This window comes from Chlorocebus sabaeus, chromosome 3 (assembly GCF_047675955.1).
Source record: "Chlorocebus sabaeus isolate Y175 chromosome 3, mChlSab1.0.hap1, whole genome shotgun sequence".
Taxonomy (NCBI): domain Eukaryota; kingdom Metazoa; phylum Chordata; class Mammalia; order Primates; family Cercopithecidae; genus Chlorocebus; species Chlorocebus sabaeus.
Window position 1 is genome coordinate 77,821,905 of NC_132906.1, and position 22,543 is coordinate 77,844,447.

Sequence of the window (22,543 nt, forward strand, 5' to 3'; positions counted from 1 at the left end):
TTGTGTTTTTAGTGGAAATGGGGTTTTGTCACGTTGGCCAGGCTGGTGTTGAACTCCTGACCTCAAATGATCCACCCACCTTGGCCTCCCAAAGTGCTGGGATTACGGACATGAGCCACCACGCCCAGCCGCCTCCTGCTTATTTAATAGTAGTTATCCTTAATATTGGGTAAAGTGGTTCTTCTCTCCTTTGTTCTTTGTCAAAATTGTTTTAGATATTTGAAGGTTGGTGTCTTTCCATATACATTTTAGAATAAACTTGTCTGTGTTTATAAAAAGTCTTGGATATCTGAATAGGAGTTGTAATAAATTTATAGATTAATTTGGGGAGAATTGACACCTTTATTATGTTGAGTCCTCCAATGCATGAACATAGTAGGGATGTCTCCATTTATTGAGGTCGCCTTTGATATCTTGCATCAGCAATTTTTAATTTAATATGCAGATACTGTATGTGATTTTTACATTTTTTAAAAAAGTGTATACCTAAGTATTTTGTATTTTTAGTGTGATTGTAAATGGTATGTTTTAAATTCCAACTTTTGCATGGAATCATATTTTTGTGATTATTTCATAGGAAAGTACTCAACTTGTACTTAATTCTATGAGAGAAATCTTTTTTTTTTTTTTTTTTTTGTGACGGAGTCTATGAGAGAAATCTTAATGGGCGTTGAGATGGGAGACCAAGTTAAATTTCAAAACTACAAGTCATTTTTAAAAGTTATATTAAACAATTTTGTATGTGTGTAAGAATAATTACAATTAGATTGGATTTGGTTTAGAGAAAAATACAAGCACAGGATTCATATATTTCAGAATCGTTTTATGTTAAGCTTTGTTTGAAGTAAATTTAGGTTACTTGGTCCAAATTCATTGTAGGACTTAAAATTCAGATTAATAATTGGCAAATTCATATGTGTGTACTTTGATCAATATGTATAGTCCTGCTGAAGAATGGTAGAGAGGGAGACACAGGGTCTTGGAGTTGGAATGCTGAGAAAAATTTGTTTAACATACTAAAAAATTGATTAAATTTTAAGCATTTGGAATTCCGATTCCACAGGACAGATGATAAAAGAATATTATCAGGTGGGTAACACAAGAAATACAAATTCACAGTCAGTGCATACAGTGCCCAGTCTTCCAAATGAAGAGATGAATATTATAACTATTCAGAGGCCACTGGCCATTAAGTGGAGCAAAAATGAATACAGATTTTACAGCCTAATATTGATAGGTCTTAAAGGAAATGTTTCCAGTCATATAATAAGTTGACATTGCAAACATAAGCAGAGCTTTTGTGGTACAGTCTGGCATTAAGTATTACGGAAGAAAAACATTTTGCCCAGAGACACTTATTGGGGTGTCTAATAGTTTCTGTTTGCTCTGGAAACTATTAGAGAATGTTGTATCTATATAATAGAATAATATTCTTTAATAAGAATTATTTAAGGTTTGGTTTATAAACTTGGGCATACATAATAACGTCAATTCAATGGCAATGTAAGAATTCTAAATGTTGATAACTACATAAAACTTTTATGTGTTAAACTGATATGACATGAATGACAATTATTTAAAGTTTCTAGCTCTTTTCCCTTGTGAGAGTTGTCGGAATCAAAATGAAGTCACTTGTATTAAACTCTTAACAAAAAATAAATAAAGCCAGGAGGTTAAGAAGGGAGCTGTCACACACATGTCTATCATATGTCTATCATAAGAACTGCTGTAAAGCAGTTCTGAAGGGCTCTTCTGCGCATATGCCTGTAATAAGAACTTTTGCCAGCAGTCCCTGCATCTCTACATCCATGGAGCCCCATTGACATTCCCCACCTGCAGTGGCCACTGCAGCTCAGACTGCAGCTTGCTACATGCATCACAAGGATAGCTAGCTGGATGCACAGGAACATTTGACTGACACAGTCTCCCCTGTATCCAGTGTTCTCTTTGTTTCCAAACAAATTCCCTATGCTTTTCCCTTTTGCCTTTAAAAGCTTCTCCAGGCTTCAACCTGTTTGGATATGCCTGTGGTCCCTACAGCCCTCATATGCTGGATTTGCAAATCCCCTGCACCCCCCAGAATAAACTCAGTTCAATAAACTCTTTGGAGAATGGTTGACACTCTTGTAAAGTTGTATTCAATACACTTTGAAGAAAAAAGAAAAGCTTTGGAACAAGAGGTAGAAACCTTGAGTTTTAGATTTGACTTTGTACTTCAGCCATGGTTTGTGCAGCACTCACAATATACTGGGTGTGTTGCTGAGTGGTTTGCATGGATTATTCTACCTCTAGGGGCAGAGGACTGCTATATTCATAGTCTCAGTTCATAGCAGAGGAGATTGAGGCTTAGAGCAGTTTAGTAACTTGTTCAAGGCTACACCAGTAGTTGGCAAGTAGGTTTTAGATTCCAGGGCCTGCACTCGGAAGCACTGTGCTGTTCTGCCCTCTGTTATAATTAGTACTTGTCCATATGCATCCTCTGAAGACTACTTCTGTGGAATATGGGCACAGGTCTCAACTGTATGGACAGTTTTACAAAGTGCAGAATACAATAGTTGCTACCAGCTGCATAAAAGTAAGAACATACGTATTTGCTTGAATGTGGATAAAATACCCCTGGAAAGATATGCAAGAAACTGATAATATGGATTATCTTCTGGAGGAAAATTATACCGTGCGACTTTATTGCCTTCTCAAAAAAAGTGTAAAATGTATACTTTATACATTTTGTGTAAGTGGCCTTGAAAGTTCTTGCCTTCTAAGGACCTCATTTTCCTCATTGTGAAGTGTAGAAGTTGAATAGATGACAAATTCCTATCTTTATTGTTGATACCATATAATGGATGATTTCTGAGTCTAGTTTGAAAAGATGAAATTTATGTTATGACTATTTTATATTTACCAATTACAGAATTTTTATACTTTAATTTTTGAAGATTTGTGAGTATAAATGATATATAATAGTTTGATTATTTTATATGTTCTTGGTTAAATGAGCTTTTTGTGTAATGATCACTTACCAGCCTATAAAATGTACTAAGCATTTCATCTTACTAACGTAGTGCTGGATACAGCCAGGTGGATATGTTTAGCTACATTTTATGTAATAGAACAAAAGTTTGAATAGGCGTTCTTTCTTTCTGGGCTCCGGTGAGAAGCTCATTCTTTGTTATGTACTGTATACCGATTACTCCGCTGGGGTGAGGGCTGGCTGCATAAAAGTATCTCCTCAGGTTCATAATTGCTGTCTTAGTCTTAAATTGGATCTTAGATCATTTGATTTGTCTTTGAGCTGTCAGTGACTCTTAATCAGTGCATACAATCATTTGTTAGTTCAGTGAGCATTTGAGTGTATGTTCTTTGCGAGGAAGCTAGTCTCTGCCTTCCAAGAAATGATACTAGAGTAAGAATTAATCAGGCAAATATGATATATGATAAGTACGTGATTGAGTCCTCTGGGAACATGTGGAAGGGTCACCTAACTTAACTGTGATTGGGGGAGGAAGGGTCTGGATTCAAGAAGGGCATTCCTAAAGGAGGTTACTTGCTTGAAATCTGAATTTTAAAAGGATGCATCAGTGTAAGCAAGGTGGGTAGGAGGACCCAGGGCAACGGTGAGAGCCTATGTAAGAATCAGAGGCAAGCACGTACTTATCATTTAGGAAATGTCCAGTAGGCTGGAGTATGAGAATATTGACAGGCAAGTGGAGGGTCTTGATTGTAAGGAGGACGTTATATAGTGCCAGGAATTGGCTCTTTATGGCCATTGAACGTTTATGTTGGAAGTATTATGAACAGTTTTTTTGCTTAGCATGATCGACTGATTGCTCTGAAGAATGGATTGGAAGACAACAAGGGGAGAAGCAGAGAGTCTGCTAAATGAGACTGTTGCAGTAAATAAGTAATCCAAGTGTAACCTTAACAGTGGTCAAAGAGTAGGCTAATGTAGGTGGGGTAGGAATTTAGGAGGTCGGCTCCAGGGAGATGCATTGACTGGGGTGACAGAAAAAAAGGAATCATGATATCCAGGTTTCTGGATGGTTCAAATTGTCCATGCTATTCCCTGAGATAGTCCCAGAGAGAAATCATTTAGGGAAGAGGGACAGGTAGAGAAAATATAACTGTCTTATTTCTATAAAAACTTCCTGATTCTCACTAACTTGTTTTATTTAATAATTTGTAGTCTGTGAATTCTTCCCTTTTATCTCAAATCCAACATACTTTCCTAAATGCATTTTAAACTCATTTATTCTTGGTCTTCATTGTTTACTATATCTTTGCTATTCATGCTTTGGGCTTACATGGATAATATTTCAATTTAGGCAGTGTTCCATGAGATCCAAATACAAAAAAGCAATGATCAATTTAAATAGTCATTTCACATAACTGTATTTTTTATTTTGACAAAGCTAGAAACTTGCATTTTGATTGTGAGAAAGCATGTATTAGGTAAATAATGGTGCCAATTGCAATTTAATTTTTAAATCAAGTATAAACCTTTGGTAAGACATTTGATAAACTCTCCATTGTTGGTTTGTGGATCTGTATCAGTTGTAAACAATTCAAACTAACATATATCTATTATATATCAAAATAACTGTCATCATTTTTTTTTCATCTTTAATTCTTTAATGCATAAAGGACCATTATATTGTTTCAGGATAACTAACTCAGAATAACGAAAGTTTTGGCTGGGCAAGGTGGCTTATGCCTGTAATCCCAGCACTTTGGGATGCCAAGGTGGGCAGATCACCTGAGGTCAGGAGTTTGAGACCAGCCTGGCCAACATGGCGAAACCTTGTCTCCACTAAAAACACAAAAATTAGCTGGGCGTGGTGGTACATGCCCGTAATCCCAGCTACTCAGGAGGCTAAGGCAGGAGAATTGCTTGAACCCAGGAGGCAGAGGTTGCAGTGAGCCGAGATTGCATTATTGCACTCCAGCCTGGGTGACAGAGTCAGACTCCATCTCCAAAAAAAAAAAAAAAAAAAAGAACCAAAGTTTTAAAAAGAATACTCAAAGTATTGTGAACTGAGAATAAAGGAGAATAGTACTTTAAAGTCATAAAGTCAGTTTGGTTATAATTTAAAGATAGTGCTTTATGCTGTGACCCAGATAACTATTCTGGTTTTTATTGATTCAGATTTAATACTGGATCACATACTGTAATTCACCAACTGTAAGGAGCTATCAATTGTAAGAAATTATTTTATGTGCTACTAGAAGAATAAATGCTGCCAATTAAATAGTGCCATCTTATAACTTAATATGTTAAATTTATGCTTATGGAAAGAACTATTTGAGACTTAGATATGCATTTTTGTTACATCATACTGCTCTATTCATTGCCTTCCTGCATACATTAATTTCTTGAAGATTTTAAGTGGAATTTAAACTCAGTATGTGTAGTAAGTACCAAAAATGCCCGTAAGACAAATGAAGTGTGCTAGACCATTCTTGTGTATGTGTGATCATGCTGACTGTCTGATGGGTAAGACTCAATCCATTTTCAGATTCATCCCTCTTTGAGAGAGATTCAAATGTGTTTTCTTACCAGCTTGCTAAGATGTGGGCCAAAGGGAAAGAGGAAGGGGTGAGGATTAAAAGATGCCAACAGTAAAATGGAGTAAGACTCTGTCACATCAGGAAAAGAGGGATCTACTATGACTGTTAGGATATATGGCTTAAATAATAAAGTAGAGCCATTTATTGAAGAGATTGATGGGGGAGGGGTAGCAATGGGTTGAACACTAAAGGTTCACTGCAACCTCTGCCTCCCAGGTTCAAGGGATTCTCGTACCTCAGCCTCCCGAGTAGCTAGGACTACAGGTGTGCACCACCACGCCCAGCTATTTTTTTTTTTTTTTTTTTTTTTTTGTATTTTTAGTAGAGCCTTGTTGGCCAGGATGGTCTCGATCTCCTGACCTCGTCATCCGCCCACCTCGGCCTCATGGGGATTACAGGCTTGAGCCATCGCGCCCAGCCAAAACTGTGGGTTTTAAAGATAGCACTTTATGCTGTGACTCAGATAGCTGTTTCCAGAGCTCTCTTATGTACACATCCAGTATCAGCCAGTCAGTTGCCTACTTGACATTTAGATGTCTCCAAACAAACACCTAAATGGCAGCTCAGTAACAGGCACAATGTGGAATTCTGTTTCCCATCTTCAACCCATTTTCCCCCCCTCCCCCATCAATCTCTTCAATAAATGGCTGCACTCCAGCCTGGTGACAGTGGGAGACCCTGTCTCAAAACAAAGTAAAACAAAACAAAACAAAAAGGCCCACAGTTTCCTCCTGTATAAAATGGAGATAATCCGATCTGCCCTTTAAGGTTTTAGGTTTAGCTTAGAGTAGTGCCTGGAGCATAGAAAGCTCTCAATAAGTGTTTTCTGCTATCATGATTGATCTCCATCATCTATAGCATGGGCTTTAGAGATAGAGACCTTAGTTTGAGTTTAAGCAAGACTTACAGCAAGTTATATAATAATTCAATTTTTTTTTTTTTTTGAGATGGAGTTTTGGTCTTTTGCCCAGGCTGCAATGCAGTGGTGTGATCTCTGCTTACTGCAACCTCTGCCTGCAGGGTTCAAGCAGTTCTCCTGCCTCAGCCTCCTGAGTAGCTGGGAATATAGGCCTGCGCCACCACTCCCAGCTAATGTTTGTATTTTTTAGTAGAAATGGTGTTTCTCCATGTTGGCCAGGCTGGTCTCAAACTCCTGGCCTCCAGTGATCCACTCACCTCGGCCTCCCAAAGTGCTGGGATTATAGGCGTGAGCCCCCACACCTGGCCCAATAATTCAATTTGTCTGTAAACTGGAAATAGTGAAACCGAGTTCATGGGTAGTATTCTTAGTACTAACTGAAAAAGAAAAGCAAGGAAGCATCTCTAGGTATGCAAAATAGACTTAGGACATGTATTCTAGGGCTAGGCGAGGAGGCTCACACCTGTAATCCCAGCACTTTGGGAGGCCAAGGCAGGAGGATTGCAGCTTGAGACTAACCTAGGCAACATAGTGAGGCCATGTCTCTACAGAAAATAAAATAATTAACTGGGTATGGTGACACATACTGGTAGTCCTAGCTACTTGGGAGGTGGAGGCAGGAGGATCACTTGAACCTAGGGCTCTGAGGTTACAGTGAGCTCTGATCATGCTACTGCACTCCAGCCAGAGTGACAGAGGGAGACCCTGTCTCTAATTTAAAAGAAAGAAAAAGACATATATTCTGCTTTTTAGCAGTTTACACTTTAGTTTCTGGAAATAAGTCCTAAACATATATGTGCAAGATTAACAATACAGAGAAACTTGTGAGAAGTTGACATATGAGCTCTCTAGGTAACAAGACAAGATTGAGAACCACATAGTCAGGAGACCCACTTCAGTTTTTCTCTTGATTAACTGTGTGATGCTGGGCAAGTTGTTTACTGTCTGTGAGACTCAGGATTTTCACTTATACAATGTGAGAGTTAATCGGGCAAGATGATTTCTTAGGATACCTCTGTTTTGAAGGGTTTCTTAAAGTGATTTAAATATTTAGAGGAAAGGCGATTACTCCAGAAAGCTTGGAGGAGATGAGACTTGAGAAAACAGAGTGGTTTGATTAAAAACTACAAATGGCACAAGAGTCTTTTGAAATTTTTGAAGGTCTCTGTTTTGTGTGTTACAATTAGGAGACATTAGCTGTATTAATCTGTTCTCATGCTGCTAATAAAGACATACCCAAGACTGGATGATTTATAAAGGAAAGAGGTTTAATGGACTCACAATCTCATATGGCTGGGGAGGCCTCACAATCATGGTAGAAGGTGAAGGAAGAGCAAGGGGACTTCTTAAATGGCAGCAGGCAAGAGAGTGTGTGTAGGTGAACTGCCTGTTATAAAACTATCAGATCTCATGAAACTTACTCACTATCATGAGAACAGCAGGGGAGGGACCCACCCCTGTGATTCAGTTGCCTCCCACTGGGTCCCTCCCATGACATATGGGAATTATGAGAGCTACAATTCAAGATAAAATTTGGGTGGGGACACAGCCAACCACATCAATTAGCTATATTCTTACATTTTCCTGCTTCATTAGTTATGTATTAAACAACTATTTGAGCTCATCCTCTATGTCCATTTTCCTTGTGCAGGGTGTGTCTAGGATGGTGGTTCTTGGGATTGGCCTCAGGATCTCATTATAGTGTTAAATATTGAGGTTGCCAAAGAGCTTTATTTTTCAGTATTTACTATATTAGAAATAAATTTGAGAAATTAAAATAACTTCATGAAAAGTTACTACATGTTAATATTTTTTGTGTAAAAGTAACTGTTTACAAAAGCCAAATTTTAGTATTGAGTAGTATTTGTTTCACATATTTGCAAATTTTATTAATATCTGTCTTAATTGAAGATGACAATTCTCATATCTGCTTCTGTATTCAATCTGTTGTGATTTATGCTTTTGTTGAAGTATATTGAAGATACTATGGCCTCACAGATAGGCAGTTAGCAAAAGAATATTTTTGTATTCTTTCTAGATAGTTACGAGTATTCTTTGATGTTCCACAAAACTCCACTCGCGATTATATAGGTTAGTTGCATATGGACTCTGAATCCTTATTAATGAACTTATAGCACTCTCTGTTATAATACAATGCATTGGTTTATCTTGTCCTTTGAATGGGTTCTTTATCTTTTATCCGTAGATGCTTTTGTTCTCACAGACCCCTGAAAGGGCATTAAGGAATCCCAGGGATTCCTAGGTCACACTTGGAGAATCACTGCTACAGTGTTACCTGCCTCAGAGAGTGGTTGCTACTTTAAGGTTGTGGATATTTTTAGCCTGGCAGATAAATTTGTCCTGTCCTGTTAAGTGGTTATGTGAATTTATATTCCTACTAGCAGTAAGGGGAGTTCTAGGTATGCAACCTCTTCAACACTTCATGTGAACAGATAGTGTGAATTTTGCTAACCTGTTAGTGTGAGAAAGGCCCTTTGAGGTTCTTTGTGTATATTTCTATTGGGTTCTAGTTATCCAACTATTTCCTTTTTTCTTCTTCTTCTTATTTTTTGAGATGGAGTCTCGCTCTGTCGCCCAGGCTGGAGTGCAGTGGCGCGATCTCCACTCACAGCAAGCTCTGCCTCCCAGGTTCACGCCATTCTCCGGCCTCAGCCTCCCAAGTAGCTGGGACTACAGGCGCCTGCCACCACGCCCAGCTAATGTTTTTGTATTTTTAGTAGAGACAGGGTTTCACTATGTGAGCCAGGATGGTCTCGATCTCCTGACCTTCTGATCCACCCGCCTCGGCCTCCCAAAGTGCTATCCAACTATTTCTTTTCCATCCAGCCACCCTCCTTCTTCTTCCCTCCTGCTTTCTCCCCACCCTCAATGGATTTAGCTGATTCTTCCTTAGTGTGTTCTTTCCATATGGTTATACACACTGTGTCTTTTTCTCATAGTCATTTCCTCAGTAATTTTAATATGCATGCTTAACAAGGTAATCAAAACACAAGGATTTTAGAACACTTTAATTCAGTCACTCACCGCCTGACTTGTATACTGTTGTTTCCAAAAACATTAGTTCTTTATGTTTTTTTCTTTTCCTTTTTCTTTTTTTTGGACATTCAAATTAGTGTTATTTTTGTATAGTTCTTTTAACAAGAAACATATGTGCAGAAAGAATATATGAGGGCAAATTCTAGAAGTCACTGCAGAATGTAATGTTGCATATACCTCAAGTGTTACATATTTTTCTATATGCTGTCAAATAATATCAAATGAAAATTTAAATTTTTGCTACTTACCCCAAAACATTAAATAGAATTAGAAATATTAATTTCTTGAGGAATAAACAATTCATTGAATATATTTTATGCCAAAGTCTGATTTTATTTCGACTTCAGAGAAGTCAAAGAAAGGTTCTATTATTCTAGGACCTTAGTTACTGTAGCGTTAATAGAGGGGACCCAGTTTAAGTGGGCTAATATCTAATACCATGGGAAATAAATTGAGCACCTTTCTGAAGTGTGTGTTAGCACTTTTCAGAGTACTTGCTATGTGTTACGTAGAGTATCTTCTTAATCTCTCAGTCACTGCCCTACAGGGTGTTGGTATTATTATCCCTCTTTTATTGGTAAAGAAAATGCAGAAAAGACATAGCTAATTAGTAGTTGCCAGGATTGGGGTTTAATTAATTCATTCATCTAGACTTTATTTTAAAGCAATATCTGTTTGGAAATATTCACAGCCCAGTCACTGAGAAATGGTAAAATTTCCACACTGTGTTCCTACTGTATTGGTTATCTGCTGCTAGATAACAAATTATCCAATGTTAGCAGCTTGAAGTAACACACATTTATATGATTTCACAGTTTATGGGGTTAGGAATCTGGGCATGGTGTAGCGGGGTCTGCTACTAACTTCAGGATCATGGGCTACAGTGAAGGTGTGAGATAGGGCTGCAATAGTATTTGAGGGCTTGGCCGGTAAAGGATCTGCCCCTAAACTGACTCAGTTGGCAGTATTTAGTTCCTCTTGAGGTGTTAGACTGTTGGCCAGTCTTGCCTTGGTTGTTTCTCACATGGGCCTCTCATATCTCACAACATGGCAGCTTGCTTTATCAGAGCCAGCAAGTGAGAAGGTGAGAGGGAGTGCTAGCACAATGGAAGTCAGGTTTTTGTGACCTAATCAAGGACGTGACAGCTTATCACTTTGGTCATACTCTGTCTTTTAACAAACTTTTATACTGAAAAACAATAGACCTAGGTTCATACCTCTCTTACCTTATACTAGGATACATTCAAAATGCATCAGAGATTTAAGTGTAAAAAAAAGGCCGGGCGTGGGCTGGGTGTGGTGGCTTACACCTGTAATTCCAGCACTTTGGGAGGCCAAGGTGGGTGGATCACTTCAGGTCAGGAATTCAAGGCCAGCCTGGCCAACATAGTGAAACCCCATCTCTACAAAAATACAAAAATTAGCTGAGCATGGTGGTGTGCACCTGTAATCCCAGCTGCTTGGGAGGCCGAGGCAGGAGAATCACTTGAACCTGGGAGTTGGAGGTTGCAGTGAACTGAGATTGCTCCACTGTACTCCAGCCTGGGCGACAGAGTGAGCCTCCATCTAAAAAAAAAAAAAAAAGGCTGTGGCTGTGGCTGAGTGCAGTGGCTCATGCCTGTAATACCAGCACATTGGGAGGCCAACACGAGAGGATCACATGAGTCCAGGAGGGCAACATAGTAAGAACCTGTCTCTACTGAAAACAGACAAACTTAGCTGGGTTATTCTGTTTGTTAAAAGGAGTTACCAGGTCCACCTCATGCTCCAGAAAGGCATGAATACCAGGAGGCGAGGATCACTGGGGGCCATCTTAGAAGGCTGCTTACCACAACTGCCAACCCGGTGTTTTTATTTGTGGTGCCAGAGGTAGAGGTGCAGTCATACAGAAGGCTGCTCATCTCTTTGAACAAGCCCCCAGCCCATAGCTATTCTGGGTTATTTTTCCAGAAGCTCAGTGACCAGGATACATAGTGAGAAGTAAAAAATATAAAATATTGTCATAGGAAGGGATTTGGCTGAAAGAGTCAGAAATGTGAAAGCCCTAAGGAAGAGAAAGGATGTCAAGAAACATGAAAAAGGGAGGAATGAGCGAATTGTCAGCAAGGACCATTCTCTACATGCAGGTGTAGAGAAAACGAGGAAGTGATTGAGAGGAGTCAACAGCCTCGTGGTAATAATAAAAATCTTCATCTCAGACAGGCACAGTGGCTCACATGTGTAATCCCAGTGCTTTGGAAGGCTGAGACAGGAGGATCATCTGAGGCCAGGAGTTGGAGAACAACCTGGGCAACGTAGTGAGATGACCCTGTCTCTACAAAAAAAAAATAAAAAAATTAGCTGGCTGTAGTGGCGTGCACCTGTAGTTGCAGCTACTTGGGAGCTGGGACTCGAGGATTGCTTGAACTGAGGAGCTGGAGATTGCAGTGAGCTAAGAACATGTCACTACACTCCAGCCTGAGAGACAGAGCAAGACTCTGTCCCCTGTCTCTTTAAAGAATAAAAAAATTGGCTGGACTTAGTGGCTCATGCCTATAATCCCAGCACTTTGGGAGGCCGAGGCAGGCGGATAACAAGGTCAGGAGTTCAAGACCAGCCTGGCCAATATGGTGAAACCCCATCTCTACTAAAAATACAAAAACTAGCTGGGCGAGGTGGCGGGCGCCTGTAGTCCCAGCTACTCAGGAGGCTGAGGCAGGAGAATTGCTTGAACTCGGGAGACGGAGGTTGCAGTGACCCGAGATTACACCGCTGCACTCCAGCGTGGGTGACAGAGCGAGACTCCGTCTCAAAAAAAATAAAAAAAAAGAATTAAAAAATCCCCCCAAACCCAAACTTCATCTCACTTGACGCTGTTTGAAACTCTCAGGCTTCTAAGGAAGCCCTTTGTTTCTCCAGCTCCTTTCTTACCTCCTTGGAAGAATCCTCTCTCCCTCTTCCCCACCTCTCTTCTGGCCTCACAGAGGCCTCGATGACCTGAGCTCACTCCCTCTTTCCTGTTCCCATTACCTGAGCCCTCCAGCCTCTGTCCCGAGATTTAGGGCTTCTCCTCTCACCTTCCAACAAGAAAAATTGTGTGGAGGAAATTAGACTCCAGTGTTTCAGAGGAAAAAAGGTACAAATTCGATCCTGAAGAGGCCGTCAGTGTTTGATACATTCTATTGAAAAGGGTCAGGAGTGTACTCATAGGAAACAAGTTAATCAATAAACTTTTACCTAGAGCAAAGTGACAGTGCACACACATTCATACTCTCTCTGATGGCTTTTATCCGAAGTATTCAAGACCACCCAAAGGATGATAAAACAGAGACAAGCATGTCTGGCTCCAAATAACACCCTTAAACTGGATGATGCAATCATTTGGGGAACCCCTCCCCCAGAGTGAGTGGAGGTTACCAATTCCTAGTTACCTATGAATACTTCAAGTCCTGTCCTTCAAAAGTCAAGGGTTAAAACAGACAAAATGTCATCGCTAATATATCCTAAAACACAAAATGGACAAGTATAAAACCCTTGCCAATAAATAATATTGATAAAGTTTCTCATTTGGAGTGTTCTCTCCCACCAGGTTGGTAGTGGGAATATCCTTTAAAAATTCATCCCCTGAAAGGAGGAGGAGTGTGATTGACTCATTGAGGAGGCAGATTTCTAGAATTAACTTTCCTTTTTCTGTACCTCATCCACAATTGGAGCCCTTCAGTTATAGTTTCCATCTTAATAAGAATACTAAGATTTCAAAAATTGGTACATGTAAACTACAATCTTAACCTCCCCTCAGGTTTAAAAAGTGTAGCTATCTGGTTTTCTGAGACATTATTTTTTTGTCTGGAGGAAGAAATTGTTCAGTCCGTGTGCACAGGGCTGGGATTGGGAGTGGGGTGAACTGTAAGTAAAAACAAGGGATCTTACTGGGGTGATGGAAATGGTCTAACACTGTGCTGATGGTTGCACAGCTTGGTAAATTTATTTTTAAAATATCAAAGAATTGTACATTCGAAATGAGCAATTTTATGTTATATAAATGATGTCATTATAAAGTTATTTTAAAAAGAGGCAGTGTGCAGATCTCTTAAAACCACATCATGCACCTTTTAGTGAGGTATTACTCTTATTTCCTTCTAAATTCTTTCTTGTACTTTAACCCTTTTGGTATCAGATCTTTTTAAAAATCTTATAGCCTCTAAAAAAGCTGGTCTCTTCTTTCAGTTTCCCTATGTGTTTCATTATTTTGGTTATTTTATACTTAAAAAAATACTTAGGAACTATAACTAGAAGGCAAAATAAATAAAACTCAGGTTAATTTATTCTTCAGAATAAATTGTAAGGCATATTTATATACTCTGCAGCTATATGTAAGAAGGTGAGAAACGTGCTTTCCTTCCTCCGTTCTTCTCTGTCCTTTCACATGCCTACATGTATTTGCTTCCCGGTAAGTTTGCGGGACCCAGGTCTTCTGAGTCTAGATCTGTTGTTCATGCTCGTGGACCATATCGGTAGAAATCAGGGGCCTTCCCTGCTGCATCTAGTCATCAGACAAGCCAGTTTTTCTGGTATCTCTTTACCTTTTTACCCAATGAACTTAAGTATTTGGAATGGTTGACCCTTGTGTATATTATAGGTATCAGACTTAAGAGATTAAAAACTCTGCTTAATTTTTTATTTTCCGTATAGCTCAAATCTAATCCAAGTGAAAATGAAGAAAAGGAAGCGCAGTCTCAACTTATAAAATCTGATGAAATGCAGCGTTTGCGTTCCCAAGCACTTGATGCTTTTGAAAGTGGAGATTATGCTGCTGCTATAGCCTTCCTTGATAAGATTTTAGAGGTAAGTCTCTTAGAGACTGCAGTTGACCAGCCTAACACTTATTGTAAGGCACATTTATATACTTTGACACGTCACATATCACAAAAACCTAGACAGGAGAAAATCAGGTTGGTCCTTGGGCTTTTAACTCTTAAGTATAAAATAATGTTTATATAAAACAAAATTTGGACTGAAGTTTTCAGTAAATGTACTGAATGTGCTGTAGCATGAGAGTTAAATATGTTTATATATTGCTTGCTTTGCTATTTTAGTTGATTTTGTATTTTTTTGGGAAGAAAACTAGCAGTTAGATAATGGGATAAAAGATGAAAGAGATGGTTGGAATAAAAGGAAAAATGATGTTCGGGAGGAAAGAGGAATGTTTAGAGAAAAATTTCTAGAAAATAAGGCAGATAAAGAGTTGATAGTATGTGCCTGTAGTCCTAGCTACTTGGGAGCTGAGGCTGGAGGATCACTTGAGCCCAGGAATTCGTGGCTGCAGTGAGCTGTGATCGCTCCACTGTCCCCCAGCCTGGGCAAGAGAATGGGACCCTGCCTCTAAAAATATTAATAACTGACTGAGTACGGTGGCTTATGCCTATAATCCCAGCACTTTGGGAGGTCGAGGTGGGTGGATCACTTGAGGCCAGGAGTTTGAGACCAGCTTGGCCAACATGGCAAAACCCTGTGTCTTAAAAAGAAAAAAAAAAATGGTGTGGTGGTGCATGCATGCCTGTGATCCCAGCTGAGGCGCTGAGAAGCGGAGGTTGCAGTGAGCCGAGATCATGCCAAAAAAAAAAAAAAAAGAATAATAATAATGGTTGATAGAATCCAGAGAGTTCTAGCTAGGGAAATCTAAGTCTAGGTTTCCTTGCCTCTGAAGGATTTAATGACAACTGATTTCCGAAGGAAGTCTACTGAAATATTCAAATGGAAGCAGTTGTAATTCACATTTATTTAAGATTTTCACAGATACAGTTTCATTTAATTTTGGCTCTAAACTTATGATATATGTAGAATGGACATTTTGTTGATAATTTTACAGAAGATATTGTGATATGGTCTAGTAGAATTCATGTTTTACTGGGTTATTTTGTTTATGCTTTAAGGAAATATAGTTTACATTTTTACCTTCCCATAGACCATTTTGGCTTAGCTCATTGTCCATGATATTTATGTATAATGTTGATTTTGATATTTTCGTATATGTGAAAAGTCAATACGAGTTTAGAACAGCTCTAAGAAATATACAAAAATACTTCCACCAGCCTTATTGATGAGCTCTTGGGCTTATGATTTGACGAATACTGTTGTGTTTACTAAACCCTTATGAACTTTTTGGGAATAGGGATGGTGAAGCCTCAACCTCCTACTTTCTCACGGTATTTTTTTCTTTTCTCTTCTCTTCTCTTCTCTTCTGTTTTCTTTCTTTCTTTCTTTCCTTCTTTCTTTCTTTCTTTCTTTCTTTCTTTCTTTCTTTCTTTCTTTCTTTCTTTCTTTCTTTCTTTCTTTCTTGATATGAGGATTTACTTTTAAGGAGGTGACAGTTTACAGAAGATAATTTCTTAAAACATTTTTTTGTTTAGAGACTTGGTCTCTCTCTCTGTTACCTAGACTGGAGTGCAGTGGTGCGATTATAGCTCACTGTAACCTCAACCTCCTGGGCTCAAGTGATCCTCCCACCTCAGCCTCCTGAGTAGCTGGGACCACCGCCAGTGTGTTTCACTGCACCCAGTTAATAATTTTAAATTTTTTGTGGAGATGAGATCTTGCTATGCTGCCTAAGCTGGTCTGGAATTATAGGCATGAGCCACTGTGCCCAGCTAAGAATTTAATGTAGTTATTAGCAGAAAAAAGTAGTTTGCCAATTTAGAACCTAGATTTTATTTTTTTAACTACAAATTAGAATTGTTGATTAAGTATAAAAATCTGATAACAGAATATTCTCTTCAAATATGCTTCACTAGGAACAACCCTCCAATAGTAAATGCTATGTTTTCTTATTTTCAGTGTCTTAGAATTATATAATTGAAGGAGGTAAGAAAAGGGCCTCGTTATTATATATATCCCTTCCCCCATTAGAATTCATTTACAACATTTTTGGAGAAACTATTTTGTCACATCAGTTTTGTCACATTTAAATTGTATCAGATTTTAAAATAATATTTGCAGTCTATAAGTCATCACATTAATTGAGAATGTTTTATGTTGATAAATACGTAGATAAAAAATACGTGGAATGCAACAATGAATGTGCATAATTTTTTCTTCCTTAAAGTCTAGTTCTTTTGTTCCTCAAGGTTTGTGTTTGGGATGCAGAACTACGGGAACTTCGAGCTGAATGTTTTATAAAAGAAGGAGAACCTAGGAAAGCTATAAGTGACTTAAAAGCTGCATCAAAGTTGAAGAATGATAATACTGAGGCGTTTTATAAAATAAGCACACTGTACTACCAGCTAGGAGACCACGAACTGTCCCTCAGGTCAGTGCTAGTGACACACGTCTGATCTTCTTTAATTGTTGGCAGTAAGATAACCTCATCTTGTTTTAACATTTTAATATTAAATTAATAAGATGATGGTGGTTAAGGCTATTTTTATATTGTATATCCATTTATATATTTTGTGTTATTCCCATGTTACTTTAATTCCACATAGTTTGTTTTCATGAAGCTGCTTATTAAATAAACAGGAAGGCTCTTATATTTCTAGAAACAAAGTTGTTTACTATGTAATGCTAGTGAGTCATTTTAATTTGAATTAACAAATGTATGCATAGTACAATGCCATATATAAATGTGTATAGTAAATTATAAGTCTCAGTATGTTTTTGTTTAATTGTTGCAAACAAAAAATACTTTTATTGTGATTTCTGTATTTAGCGTGGAAAACTACTCATTGATTGTTTTGACATGGAGTATTTTCCTTTTTTTAAATACATGAACAGTGAAGTTCGGGAATGTCTTAAACTTGACCAGGATCATAAAAGGTGTTTTGCACACTATAAACAAGTAAAGAAACTTAATAAGCTGATTGAGTCAGCTGAAGAGCTCATCAGAGATGGCAGGTGAGAATACGGTTGTTCCAGCTGTCCAGCCATTCCTTGTATGTTAGACTGTGGGCACAAGTGAATTACAGAACTGCTTTTACTTCTCAGCCATTGAGGGTGGGGTATTCTAGACAGCCCTGGGCCTTAGCAAAACTACCAGAACTGGACATTTTTGGAATAGGGAAGAATATAAATAATAGTAACTGTGTAGTATTCTTACCAGCAGACTTACTTGTATTATACCAAATATTTATTATCTCCTATATCAGGCACTGAACTGTGTCCTGAGGGTGCAGAAATGAACCTGATGGTAGTTTGTGTTCTTAAGAAGTTTATAGCATAGCTTGGGAGACACATATATGAACAGATTATTAAAAGACAATATGATACCAAAGTGATGGAATGTACATAGGATAATTGGAGTACCAAAAAGGAGTATTTACTCCAAACCAGGATGGTGAAGGCAAGGAGTAAAAGAGAAGCTTTTTTTAGAGAAGATGATAGATATTTAAATCCTAATCCTAAAGAGTAAGTAAGAGTGGGCAGAAGTAAGAGGCTGTGTCTGTGTGAGTGTTATTTGTAGAGGGTTTGTAGGCTGGGCAGGAGGACTGAAAAGAGTACAGGGCACTGCAGACAAAACTGCCTAATAGAAAATAGGCTCTAATTCCTCTACTTTTAGTAGCTTTGTAAGTTACCATCATGAGAATGCTTTACCCAGTTTCCCCCAACATCTTGCAGACTATAACGCCTTGAAAAACCATAGTACCTTGTCACAATGAGGATATTGATGTGGGTGCAGTCAAGATACAGAATAATTCCATCCCAACAAGGACCCCTCATGTTGCCCTTATAGCCACACCTACTTCCTTGTTGTTCCTATCCCTTCCTTAGCTAATCTAGTTACTTCTAGAATTTTTTGTCATTGTAAGAATGTTACATAAATAGAATCATACAATGTATAAACTTTTGGGATTGGCTTTTTTTTTTTTTTTTTTTGAGACAATCTCACTATGTTGCCCACCTGTTCACAGGTACAGTCATAGTACATTGCAGCCTTGAACTGTTGGCCTTGAGTGATCCTTCTGCTTCAGCCTCCTGAGTAGCTGGGACTTCAGACGCATGCTACCACAGCTGGCAGCATGGCCTTTTTTCCCCCCTCATTCGAATTCTCTGGAGATTTATCCATATTGTATCAATAATTCCTCGTTTACTGTTGAGTGGTTTCCATGGTGTGGATTTACTGCACTTTGTTTAGCCATTTATCCATTGAAGGACCTGAGGTTGGGAGTTCGAGACCAGCCTGACCAACACAGAGAAACCCTGTCTCTACTAAAAATACAAAATTAGCTGGGCATGGTGGCGCATGCCTGTAATCCCAGCTACTGCAGAGACTGAGGTGGGAGAATCACCTGAACCCAGGAAGCGGAGGTTGCGGTGAGCCGAGATTGCACCATTGCACTCCAGCCTGGGCAACAAGAGTGAAACTCTGTCTCAAAAAAAAAGAAAAAAGTTTTCTGTTTGCAAGTCTGCCCTTTTCAGGTCCTCTGGCTAGAGAGAGCAGCCTTCTGCAGGTTTTTGTTATTGTCGTTCTGTACCTGTTGGCATTTCTGCATTGCTGGAATCTTCAGCTCCAAGTCTGGGATATATGAAAGGAAAAAAGGAACCCAGGGAACTTCTTACCATGTTTTTCCTCAGGTCCTGAGTCACTAGCTAGTCTGTCTTCTCTCCTCCTTTGAAAGTTTTCTATTTTAAAAAATATACATTTAATTTCTAGGGTTTTTAGTTGTGCTTAGCTGGAGGTATTGGGAAAAATACATCTATTCCACTTTCCCAGAAGCTGGCTTTTTTGCTTTTTTCTTTTACTTTAAGTTCCAGGATGTATGTGCAGAACGTGCAGGTTTGTTACATAGGTAAACATGTGCCAAGGTGGTTTGCTGCACCTGTCAACCCATTACCTAGGTATTAAGCCCTGCATTCATTAGCTATTTGTCCTGATGCTCTCCCTCCCCTTGCTGCCTGCCCCACACAGGCCCCTGTGTGTGATGTTCCCCTCCCTGTGTCCATGTGTTCTCATTGATCACCTCCCACGTATGAGTGAGAATATGCAGTGTTTGGTTTTCTGTTCCTGTGTTAGTTTGCTGAGGATGATAGAGAAGCTGGCTTTTATTTTAAATGTTTTAGTTAAGCCTGTGTTTTAATACATCAGCATATTTACACATGAAGATTGTAGCACTTTGGGAGTAATGTGCCACCGTGGCATAGAAACATATTTTTTAGTTTACTATTGTGAAGGAAAGTAACTGAGTATATATAACAGGATTAGTACTTTTTACTGGTTTAAAGAAAATGCTGAAATAGCTTTTATCCTTAGAAAGCTTATACAGTTGGGAATTTAATCAGGTACCTTCTGTATGAACTACATTGTACTTTGTTGTGAATACTGACATTAATTATATAAAATGGCATATAATGGGTTGCGTTATTTTCATGGAAGTGTTTACTGACCAAGAAATAAAACTTGATCTCTGTATTGTTCAATGTGCTCAGTGTAAGTCAGACTTCAACAAGGTATTTTACTCAGGTTCGGAATTCTGAGCTTGTTTCTGTAAGGAAATTCTTCTGGTTTGATTGGTACTTACAGGTATGCTTTGTTCTGTCCATCTGCATCTCCTATGGTCATATGTTTTTATTTCTTAACTCTTAATTATGGAGTGTACCTTCTATGGGACTCTAGATTAATAAGGGAAAAGCCAAATCTGAAGCCGTGGCCTCATCCAATTGGATTGATTAAGCAACACATGGTGAAGAGGGGAGGAGCCTTTCTACAGCTCTGGAAATCGAATGTCATCGTTTCTTATCATGATTTGCTCATTCCTTAGATACACAGATGCTACCAGCAAATATGAATCTGTCATGAAAACAGAGCCAAGCATTGCTGAATATACAATTCGTTCAAAGGAGCGGATTTGCCATTGCTTTTCTAAGGTAACAGTTGACATGTTCCCAGAAATGTGAAAACTCATCATGTGGAATACCAACCATAAATCCCTTTCTCACATTTCCTTTTAGGACGAGAAGCCTGTTGAAGCTATTAGGGTTTGTTCTGAAGTTTTACAGATAGAACCCGACAATGTGAATGCCCTGAAAGACCGAGCAGAGGCCTATTTGATAGAGGAAATGTATGATGAAGGTAAATCTTTAAGGAATTTGATTTGCAGTACCGAAGTGTTGATTATGAAATTATCACATTTTAAGCTTCCTTTTCCTTAAAACAAGTTTACCAGAGTACCTGGAAATGTTGACGATTTAGAAAAATGGCAGAGAACTTGAAAATTACTCTTCCATAGTGGAACCTGAAAGGTATACCATGTGAAGAAAGAGTTCTGCCATTGAAACCAGTTCAGTACAATAGAAAAAGAAATATTTTAGCTTTTTTTTTGTAGAAAGTTAGAAAAAAAATAAAATAGAAAATTTAAATTGTAGTTCTCATGTCATCCAGAGGTAATCACTGTTCATTTTGCATTTATCTTTTCCAGCTTATGTCTATGCACATACATTACTCTATATTTTATGCACATATACATATTCTCTTTCTCTCTATATATATACACACACACACACACACACGGTGTGTATGAAACATATATACAGAAAGCATACATATATGTCATATATCCCTAATATAAAATGATCCTCTGTGACCCCAAGCTGTGTAGTAAAATAGGACAGCTGCTGCCCTATTTTGTTCAAGCTGAATGAAGTAACAAGAGATTCCTGCTAGATGTTGTGAGGACCTTGGATAAAAGCAGTGTCCTGTTTTTGGAAGAAAACTGTGGCATATACAGTAATATATAGTTTTTGAAAAATAGAATCCATATATATATGGAGATATATATATATAGTTTTATACTTTTTTTCATGTGACACTGAGTTATGAACATTTAAATGAAACAGTTTTTTAAAAAAATAGCCTTATAAGCCCTTATTGCAAATATTTTGTTTCAAATTCAGGTAAAGCATTTTAAATCAAAAACAGTAATTTTCTCTTATAGTTAAATGAAGGGTTTGAATGGTAAAATTTGGTTTGTGATACTCTTTTTAAGGCAAAACTGGTCCATCTCTTTTTCCCTGCTTTCCTCAATTAGAGAAGAATCTTGCTCCTAAGCAAGTTCCCGGTTTTCAGGGAATGATAACAACCTGGTCACTACTATTCCTGTGACATCTTGTGGGGGATTCAGATCTTGAGGTCTCTGAATGAGGCTTGAAATGAATGCAGTCAAAATGATGTTTTAATATTCATAAGCATGCTTCAATAAGGCATGTAGTCCACATAGAAAATCCCTTTAGCACACTCGTTCTCTTTCCTTTTGAGCTACCGTGTCTACTCGCTGAGATGGTTTTACTCTAGGATTTTGCATTCCAGTTAGTTTTTGGAACTCTTTATCAAAGACACTTTTGTCAACTGTATGTAAACCCTTAGCTCTCACTGCGAAATTAGAGAAGCTACAGAAGAATATAAAGAGCTTAGCTGTTAAAAAAAAAAAAAAAAAAAAAAAAAGGCTAAATCTTGTAGAATGCTAAATATAATTTGAAAGATGCTTTTGGAACTTGAATGTTAAACTGACTTGCTTTTTGGGGAAACCTGATGGCTTAATTCTGGAAGAAAAAGATGCTTAGTGCTAATTTGATATAATTGATCTGGTTTCTTTTTTTTTTTTTTTTTGGAAATGGAGTCTTGGTCTTTTACCCAGGCTGGAGTGCAATGGTGCGATCTTGGCTCACTGCAACCTCCACCTCCTAATTGCAACCAGTTCTTCTGCCTTAGCCTCCTGAGTAGCTGGGATTACAGGTGTGCACCACCACGCCTGGCTAATTTTTGTACTTTCAGTAGTGATGGTGTTTCACCATATTCGCCAGGCTGTTCCCGAACTCCTGACCTCAAGTGATCTGCCTGCCTCGGCCTCCCAAAGTGCTCGGATCAATTGGCCCTGCCCAGTTGATCTGTCTTTGAAGCCTGTTGTTTCCTTGAAAAAATTCTTTTGTATAGGAATTTATTAAAGAGAGAGCGAGAATGGTTGCCAGCTCTCTAAATTTGCAAAAGAAGGAAAGGAAAAGAGCCTGTATAATTGAAACTGACAAGTATTACCTGAC

At 38.4% G+C, this 22,543-nt stretch overlaps 1 protein-coding gene across 1 annotated transcript in view; it reads left to right on the plus strand.

Moving 5' to 3' along the window:
- Window positions 1-22,543, plus strand: part of DNAJC3 (DnaJ heat shock protein family (Hsp40) member C3) — a 107,662-nt gene that overhangs the window by 57,791 nt on the left and 27,328 nt on the right. The window contains exons 5-9 of the mRNA XM_007960704.3: window positions 14,213-14,365; window positions 16,645-16,826; window positions 17,291-17,410; window positions 20,272-20,377; window positions 20,462-20,582. Of these exons, the coding sequence (XP_007958895.1) occupies window positions 14,213-14,365; window positions 16,645-16,826; window positions 17,291-17,410; window positions 20,272-20,377; window positions 20,462-20,582 (682 nt within the window). The remainder of the gene's footprint in view (window positions 1-14,212; window positions 14,366-16,644; window positions 16,827-17,290; window positions 17,411-20,271; window positions 20,378-20,461; window positions 20,583-22,543) is intronic.